The sequence below is a fragment of the Ctenocephalides felis genome, unplaced genomic scaffold (assembly GCF_003426905.1).
Source record: "Ctenocephalides felis isolate EL2017-DRISC unplaced genomic scaffold, ASM342690v1 CF-g0.4_SCAFFOLD_02276, whole genome shotgun sequence".
Taxonomy (NCBI): Eukaryota; Metazoa; Arthropoda; class Insecta; order Siphonaptera; family Pulicidae; genus Ctenocephalides; species Ctenocephalides felis.
In genome coordinates, this window is record NW_020538430.1 from 24,654 (window position 1) to 34,288 (window position 9,635).

At 34.5% G+C, this 9,635-nt stretch overlaps 1 protein-coding gene across 1 annotated transcript; it reads right to left on the minus strand.

Moving 5' to 3' along the window:
- Nucleotides 1–1,744: 1,744 nt before the first annotated feature.
- On the minus strand, nucleotides 1,745–4,435 carry LOC113380636. The gene is made up of 4 exons (XM_026619802.1): nucleotides 3,974–4,435; nucleotides 3,014–3,191; nucleotides 2,486–2,959; nucleotides 1,745–2,376 (listed from the first exon to the last, which is right to left on the minus strand). Exons 1-4 carry the CDS (start codon nucleotides 4,433–4,435, stop codon nucleotides 1,745–1,747), a joined length of 1,746 nt encoding a protein of 581 aa, XP_026475587.1.
- Nucleotides 4,436–9,635: the final 5,200 nt, after the last annotated feature.

Below are 9,635 nucleotides of genomic sequence, written 5' to 3' on the forward strand. Positions count from 1 at the left end.
TATTTTTTGCACCTATAAAATTTGTTCCACAATCAGAATAGATGCATTCAATGGGACCGCGCCGAGCAAGAAATCGTTTTAAGCAATCTAGAAACGTATCACTTGTCAAATCAGAAGCTAGCTCGAGGTGTATAGTTTTGGTAGCTAAACAAATAAAAAGGCATATATAAGCCTTGTATGTTCGAACGCCTCTGTGGCGACTCATTGAGACATTGAACGGGCCTGCATAATCTACGCCGACATTTCTAAAGCCCTACTTGCTTGAATACGTGGTGTTGGTAAATTACCCATAAATGGAAAATGGATCTAGGATTATGTCTAAAACATGTGATACATTTGTGAAGACGGTTACGAATCATCGCCCGCGCTGACAAGATCCAATATTTTTGTCTTAATAAAGATAAAACTAAATTTGAGCCAGTATGTAAATTGTTTTTATGGTAGTTATCTATTAGACAATTTACTACTTGGTCTTTTTTAGGAAGAAGAAATGGGTTTTCATTCGTAGTTAATCTTAATCGCCCATTAACGCGTAAACAATTATTTGCATCCAAAGCTAAATTTAGTCGTCGGAATTTCTTTGAGCAGGACAACCCATTCTTTAATAATTTAAATTCCTCGGCAAAATGATGTTCTTGGATTAGTCGAATAATTACTACCTCGGCTTGTTTTAAATCAGAAGTCAAAAAACGATTTTGATTAGTGATAATTTTACAAAATTTTAATATATACGCGAAAATCCTTATAAGTTTGTTCCAATTGGAAAATTTTTGTGTTAACATATATAAGGAATTGATTGGTGAAATAACATTCTTTACCACTAGAGCATTAACCTTTCTTTCTTGATTGATTTCTATAGAAGTATCAATCCGTTTACTGGGCCAAGAAGATATGTCATCGTTTAACCAATCCGTCCTCCGAACAACCATTTTTTATGTTGCATAAATTGCTTAGGTCGTAAGCCGCGGGAAACACAATCAGCTGCATTTTGATCGGACGGAATATGAAGCCACTGTGCATTCGGAAGAAGGTCGTGAATTTTGGATACTCGGTTAGCTACAAACGTTTTCCAACGATTGGCTGGACCTGCCAACCAGTGAAGGACTATCATTGAGTCATTAAAACAATAAACGGATTAAAATCTATAATATGTTTATTGTTTGTTAATACAAAATGTAATAATTTAGATAATAAATGACATGCCCAAGTTCCAATCGTGCTAAAGTTTGATTTTTCATTGGTGTTACTCTCGACTTTGATATTAGCATGAAATTCTGAGTGTTAAGTGATCTAATGTAAACTACAGCTCCATATGCTTGTTCGGAACTATCTGCAAAACCAAATAAGTACATTTACCTCGTTCTGAAGTTTTCAAATAACGTGGTATCTCAAAATTTTAAGAAGCTCTAATTCGGAATAAAATTGCTAACCACGAAGTAATAATGAATGATGGCAATTCTTCGTCCCAATCAATTTTCAAGGTCCAAATTTCTTCATTAATATTTTTATCTTAATAACTATGGGAGTAAGGAAACCCGAAGGGTCCCAGATTCGTGCTATTACTGAAAGGAGATGTCGTTTGGTCCACCTTTTCCACATAAGTTTTATGTCAAATGAAAAATTATCCGATAAAGGATTCCATTTTAATCCCAATACCTTGGTTGAATTATCGATTTCAAAATCCTTAGGGAAATGTTTAGTTTGAATATCAGATGTAGGAAATAGGTTCCGTATGCTAGAATGATTAGATTCCCATTTTTTTAAATTCAAAACCCCCAGATGCAAATACGATCTGTCGATCACGAACAATGATTTTTGTATTTTCCAAAGAATCAACACTTGTAACCACGTCATCAATGTAAATATCGTTTTCAAGTATTTTTATAAGTGATTCAGAGAATTTGGAACGTTCATCTCGCGACAGTTGTTTAATTGTTCTAATGGCTTGAAATGGAGATGATGATAAGCCAAATGTAACTGTATTTAGTTCATAGATTCCAATAGGTACATCGGGTGATGGTCTCCATAATATCCTTTGGTATTTTCGATCCTGTTCGCGAACCCATATATTTCTATACATTTGTTTGATATCCGCCATTAATGCTATCCGTCCCATACGAAAATTTAATAGAATCGAACAAATGTTTGTTTGTAGTTTTGGACCCACATGTAAATTTTCGTTTAGCGAGGTAAATTCTGCATTTTTTGCAGATGCATCAAACACAACGCGTAATGGAGTGGAGGAGCTTTCTTTCTCGACTGCAAAATGAGGAATATAATATGCATTTTCTATGTGACTAGAATCATTAACTTTATTCTTCAGAGAACAAGGAGCAACAAAGGATAAATGGTTTTGTGTCAAATAATCGTTTATAACTGCGGAATATTTTTTATAATATTCTGGATCTCTCAAAAATTTGTTTTCTAGCATGTGGTAACGCTTTAATGCTAAAGTAAAGGATTTTGATAAATTTTTTTCCTTTACTTTTAAAAGGTAGGGCTACTATGTATCGCCCCTCTGGAGATCGTTTTGTTGTTGCAATAAAATGATTTTCACAATAATCATCGTCGTAAGGAAGTGCTGCTTGTGGAATATCTTCTAACTGAAAAAACTTATCCATTTGAACGTTAAGATCTGGGTTCGAAATATTGCATAAATTAGTCGATGTGCTTGAAGGTTGGGATAAATTGGGAACAGAACCTATTATTATGTATCCCAACTGCGTTTCTAATGCTGTTGGAGCTCCTTGATCATTTTTTACCTGGTGAGTACCTATAATTTCGCTGAAAACATCACATCCCAAGATACCATCGACCTCTTGTGGTGAATAAAAGTTTGGATCTGCTAAAGGGTACTTTAAGAACGTTTGTATTGATGAAACTGGAATGGTGGTTTGTGGTTGTTTTCCCACGATCTTGTGCACGACATATGCACATACCGACAACTGGTATGAATTGACTAAAGAAATTAAAGTAAAATTAACCAATCCTATCACGATTTGTGATGAATTACCTAATCCCATCGCTTTGGCTGAAACTGGTTTAATTGGTAACTGAGCTTTTAAGCACCAAGTTAATGTGACAAAATTTCTAGCGCTTGCTGAATCAATTATCGTACGTAATAAAATATTTTCATTTTCGGTGAAAACTTTGGTTACTGCAGTAGGCAATATGGTTACATTATGTGCCAGCTGGTAAAACGCATTGTGTTTTCGAATTCGACGGATTATCTTGATTCGTATTTGCAAGATTCTTATCAGTATGCAACAATGTACTCGTATGATGCGGTGCCTTACATATAATACAAGTTTTCTTCGATCGACACGCGCAACTGTCGTCTTATGGCTTAAACAATTCACACATAGGTTTAAATTTTTTATACATTCTTGCCGTTCAGGAATGTTCATTTCTAGTAATTTTGAACATGCAAATATGGCGTGTTGTTCCCGGCACACAAAGCACTTCTTTTCGTATTTACTTTTTAAAAGAAATGATCGACTAATTTTGGAATTTTTATCCTTTTGCTTATCATATGTGTAATTGTTAGTTATACTTGTCATACCATAAACTTGATTTTTCGCTTGTTGCGACTTATGAAGAAATTTGAGGAGATCTTGGTATTTAGGAAATTCTCCTTGATAAGAATGCTCAAATTTCTCCTGCAAAATGGGATCGAGTTTTGAAAATGCCATAGACGTTATCATAAAGTCAAATGCATCTTGAAGATTAATTGTGAAAGGGCTTGTACAGCTGTATCGAATTGTTCCAGAAATAGGTCTATTTGTGATGATGTAATAGTTTTAAACGATAAGAGCTGTTTAAAGTAAGTGGTGGCTAAATATCTTTTATTCTGGTATTTTTTTAATAGTGCTTCCCATAAAATCGGATAATTATTTGCAGTTGGTAGTATGGAATTAAAAATTTTTAATACCGAACCTTCTAACGCACCTTTTAAAAAATGAAATTTGGATACGTTATCTAATCTTGTATTTTCATGAATTAATGCTCTAAAGGTTTCATAAAATAAAGGCCATTGTTGTATATTGCCGGAAAATTTTGGAACTTCTATGGATGGTAAATGATGATTTGGAACACTGTCCGGTATTGGCGAATTACTTATATTTTGATTATCCAACATTTTTTCTATATGTTTGATTTTTCCGTACAAAATTTCCAAGGCCCTCATGTCGGCATACTCAGGTACAAAACTCGGATCCTCTAAATATCTTAATTTGTTTATTTCGTCGCTTAATTTTATGCATTGTTCTCGTGCATTTTCAATAAGGTGTAATTTTTCAAGAAATTTTAACTTACTTGCCGTATTGGTGGTAATTTGTAGGGAAATGTCATACGTTTCTTGTATTATTGAAAAATACATTTCGCTCTTCGCTGTCATTCGGTTAATCTCTGCACCCACGTCAAATTTAGGTGCCATCTTGGATTTTATTTCCTTAATATATTCAATAAATCCTAATCAAAATTAGGATCCGGCTCGAAGGACCAATGTTACGGATGGGGGTTGGTTAGACCCTTTCGGAATAGCTAATTGAATTGGACTCAATAACTATTCCGAGGAATTGATATATTGAATATATTAAGTAAAATATTCGACGTTCTCTACGTGCTCGGCGGTCCAGTCGGATGGCGGCTTCGAGTTCGGATATCTCAGTTCGCTTTAAATTCGGATTCTGAGGAAGAAATGAACTTCAAAACACAAAATAAGTAACACTTGCACTGATTAAAAGGTATTTATTTCATTAAGTAATAACTAATGATCGAAATATATCACAAAAACACATATGGAAAGTACAAGTAAAACGGTGTACGTGACCAGCCAACGCGAGAGAGCTTGTTCACCCGTCAGATCAGCTATCACATCCAAATTGAGGATTGCCAGATAAAAGTGTTGTCTGAATATTAAAAATATTCTCTGGCGCCATCTAACAGGTTCTGGCGCAAACATATTCCCAGTCTAAAAGGGATACCTTTTATAATCCTGTATTTCTTGATATCGGTTGATAGTAAAATAATTCACTATTTTGGAAATTGTAATGTCTTGTCACAGTTTTAGTTATTGAAAAGAAAAAGGACAAAGTTTGACCACCGGTCGCTTAACTAGTGTGTCTCCAATTTTGACTGATGCTACTCTCACTATTCCATCGTCGCCTGGAAAAACTTCTTCGATCCTTCCTAATCCCCAATGTAATGGTCGTGTATTTTCTTGTTTAACAATTACCAGATCATCCTTTTTTATAGGATTGGTTACAGTGTTTCATTTTTGACGAACCTGTAATTCAGTAATATATTCTCTACTCCATCGCTTCCAGTATGAGGCGACTATTTGGTCTAATAATTGCTTTCTTTTCGACAAATTTAAGTTTTCATAATCAACCGGCATATCCGACAGTGGTTCTTGCATCAAAAAATGTGCCGGTGTAAGGGTTGTGGATCCGATGGATCGCTACTCTGTCAACATAACGGTCTTGAGTTTAGTAAAGCCTCGATTTGATTGAGAACGGTAATAAACTCTTCGTAACATAATATTTGTGTGCCCATAACCTTTAACAAATGGTTTTTTACTGATTTAATATTTGCTTCCCAAATGCCCCCAAAATGTGGAGCATGCGGTGGATTAAATTTCCATTCGATGTTATGTGAAATTAAGACTTTGTTAAAATGCGTTTTATACTCATCGGAATTTAGCAGAATATATAAGGAATCAAGAGTATTTTTTGCACCTATAAAATTTGTTCCACAATCAGAATAGATGCATTCAATGGACCGCGCCGAGCAAGAAATCGTTTTAAGCAATCTAGAAACGTATCACTTGTCAAATCAGAAGCTAGCTCGAGGTGTATAGTTTTGGTAGCTAAACAAATAAAAAGGCATATATAAGCCTTGTATGTTCGAACGCCTCTGTGGCGACTCATTGAGACATTGAACGGGCCTGCATAATCTACGCCGACATTTCTAAAGGCCCTACTTGCTTGAATACGTGGTGTTGGTAAATTACCCATAAATGGAAAATTGGATCTAGGATTATGTCTAAAACATGTGATACATTTGTGAAGACGGTTACGAATCATCGCCCGCGCTGACAAGATCCAATATTTTTGTCTTAATAAAGATAAAACTAAATTTGAGCCAGTATGTAAATTGTTTTTATGGTAGTAATCTATTAGACAATTTACTACTTGGTCTTTTTTAGGAAGAAGAAATGGGTTTTCATTCGTAGTTAATCTTAATCGCCCATTAACGCGTAAACAATTATTTGCATCCAAAGCTAAATTTAGTCGTCGGAATTTCTTTGAGCAGGACAACCCATTCTTTAATAATTTAAATTCCTCGGCAAAATGATGTTCTTGGATTAGTCGAATAATTACTACCTCGGCTTGTTTTAAATCAGAAGTCAAAAAACGATTTTGATTAGTGATAATTTTACAAAATTTTAATATATACGCGAAAATCCTTATAAGTTTGTTCCAATTGGAAATTTTTGTGTTAACATATATAAGGAATTGATTGGTGAAATAACATTCTTTACCACTAGAGCATTAACCTTTCTTTCTTGATTGATTTCTATAGAAGTATCAATCCGTTTACTGGGCCAAGAAGATATGTCATCGTTTAACCAATCCGGTCCGAACAACCATTTTTTATGTTGCATAAATTGCTTAGGTCGTAAGCCGCGGGAAACACAATCAGCTGCATTTTGATCGGACGGAATATTAAGCCACTGTGCATTCGGAAGAAGGTCGTGAATTTTGGATACTCGGTTAGCTACAAACGTTTTCCAACGATTGGCTGGACCTGCCAACCAGTGAAGGACTATCATTGAGTCATTAAAACAATAAACGGAATTAAAATCTATATTATGTTTATTGTTTGTTAATACAAAATGTAATAATTTAGATAATAAATGACATGCACAAAGTTCCAATCGTGCTAAAGTTTGATTTTTCATTGGTGTTACTCTCGACTTTGATATTAGCATGAAATTCTGAGTGTTAAGTGATCTAATGTAAACTACAGCTCCATATGCTTGTTCGGAACTATCTGCAAAACCAAAAGGTACATTTACCTCGTTCGGAAGTTTTCAAATAACGTGGTATCTCAAAATTATTAAGAAGCTCTAATTCGGAATAAATTGCTAACCACGAAGTAATAATGAATGATGGCAATTCTTCGTCCCAATCAATTTTCAAGGTCCAAATTTTCTTCATTAATATTTTTATCTTAATAACTATGGGAGTAAGGAAACCCAGAGGGTCCCAGATTCGTGCTATTACTGAAAGGAGATGTCGTTTGGTCCACCTTTTCCACATAAGTTTTATGTCAAATGAAAAATTATCCGATAAAGGATTCCATTTTAATCCCAATACCTTGGTTGAATTATCGATTTCAAAATCCTTAGGGAAATATTTAGTTTGAATATCAGATGTAGGAAATAGGTTCCGTATGCTAGAATGATTAGATTCCCATTTTTTTAAATTCAAAACCCCCAGATGCAAATACGATCTGTCGATCACGAACAATGATTTTTGTATTTTCCAAAGAATCAACACTTGTAACCACGTCATCAATGTAAATATCGTTTTCAAGTATTTTTATAAGTGATTCAGAGAATTTGGAACGTTCATCTCGCGACAGTTGTTTAATTGTTCTAATGGCTTGAAATGGAGATGATGATAAGCCAAATGTAACTGTATTTAGTTCATAGATTCCAATAGGTACATCGGGTGATGGTCTCCATAATATCCTTTGGTATTTTCGATCCTGTTCGCGAACCCATATATTTCTATACATTTGTTTGATATCCGCCATTAATGCTATCCGTCCCATACGAAAATTTAATAGAATCGAACAAATGTTTGTTTGTAGTTTTGGACCCACATGTAAATTTTCGTTTAGCGAGGAAATTCTGCATTTTTTGCAGACGCATCAAACACAACGCGTAATGGAGTGGAGGAGCTTTCTTTCTCGACTGCAAAATGAGGAATATAATATGCATTTTCTATGTGACTAGAATCATTAACTTTATTCTTCAGAGAACAAGGAGCAACAAAGGATAAATGGTTTTGTGTCAAATAATCGTTTATAACTGCGGAATATTTTTTATAATATTCTGGATCTCTCAAAACGCTTAATGCTAAAGTAAAGGATTTTGATAAATTTTTTTCCTTTACTTTTAAAAGGTAGGGCTACTATGTATCGCCCCTCTGGAGATCGTTTTGTTGTTGCAATAAAATGATTTTCACAATAATCATCGTCGTAAGGAAGTGCTGCTTGTGGAATATCTTCTAACTGAAAAACTTATCCATTTGAACGTTAAGATCTGGGTTCGAAATATTGCATAAATTAGTCGATGTGCTTGAAGGTTGGGATAAATTGGGAACAGAACCTATTATTATGTATCCCAACTGCGTTTCTAATGCTGTTGGAGCTCCTTGATCATTTTTTACCTGGTGAGTACCTATAATTTCGCTGAAAACATCACATCCCAAGATACCATCGACCTCTTGTGGTGAATAAAAGTTTGGATCTGCTAAAGGGTACTTTAAGAACGTTTGTATTGATGAAACTGGAATGGTGGTTTGTGGTTGTTTTCCCACGATCTTGTGCACGACATATGCACATACCGACAACTGGTATGAATTGACTAAAGAAATTAAAGTAAAATTAACCAATCCTATCACGATTTGTGATGAATTATCTAATCATCGCTTTGGCTGAAACTGGTTTAATTGGTAACTGAGCTTTTAAGCACCAAGTTAATGTGACAAAATTTCTAGCGCTTGCTGAATCAATTATCGTACGTAATAAAATATTTTCATTCGGTGAAAACTTTGGTTACTGCAGTAGGCAATATGGTTACATTATGTGCCAGCTTAGATTTCGAATTCGACGGATTATCTTGATTCGTATTTGCAAGATTCTTATCAGTATGCAACAATGTACTCGTATGATGCGGTGCCTTACATATAATACAAGTTTTCTTCGATCGACACGCAACTGTCGTCTTATGGCTTAAACAATTCACACATAGGTTTAAATTTTTTATACATTCTTGCCGTTCAGGAATGTTCATTTCTAGTAATTTTGAACATGCAAATATGACGTGTTGTTCCCGGCACACAAAGCACTTCTTTTCGTATTTACTTTTTAAAAGAAATGATCGACTAATTTTGGAATTTTTATCCTTTTGCTTATCATATGTGTAATTGTTAGTTATACTTGTCATACCATAAACTTGATTTTTCGCTTGTTGCGACTTATGAAGAAATTTGAGGAGATCTTGGTATTTAGGAAATTCTCCTTGATAAGAATGCTCAAATTTCTCCTGCAAAATGGGGATCGAGTTTTGAGAATGCCATAGACGTTATCATAAAGTCAAATGCATCTTGAAGATTTATTGTGAAAGGGCTTGTACAGCTGTATCGAATTGTTCCAGAAATAGGTCTATTTGTGATAATGTAATAGTTTTAAACGATAAAGCTGTTTAAAGTAAGTGGGCTAAATATCTTTTATTCTGGTATTTTTTTAATAGTGCTTCCCATAAAATCGGATAATTATTTGCAGTTGGTAGTATGGAATTAAAAATTTTAATACCGAACCTTCTAACGCACCTTTTAAAA

Coding starts and splice junctions, on each gene's coding strand:
- LOC113380636 (XM_026619802.1), bottom strand. CDS start 4,435: ATGGCACCTAAATTTGACGTGGGTGCAGAGATTAACCGAATGACAGCG. Junction 3,192..3,973: donor AAAATACAAGATTAGATAAC/GTATCCAAATTT, acceptor GCGTTTTACCAG/CTGGCACATAATGTAACCAT. Junction 2,960..3,013: donor AGCCAAAGCGATGGGATTAG/GTAATTCATCAC, acceptor TAATTTCTTTAG/TCAATTCATACCAGTTGTCG.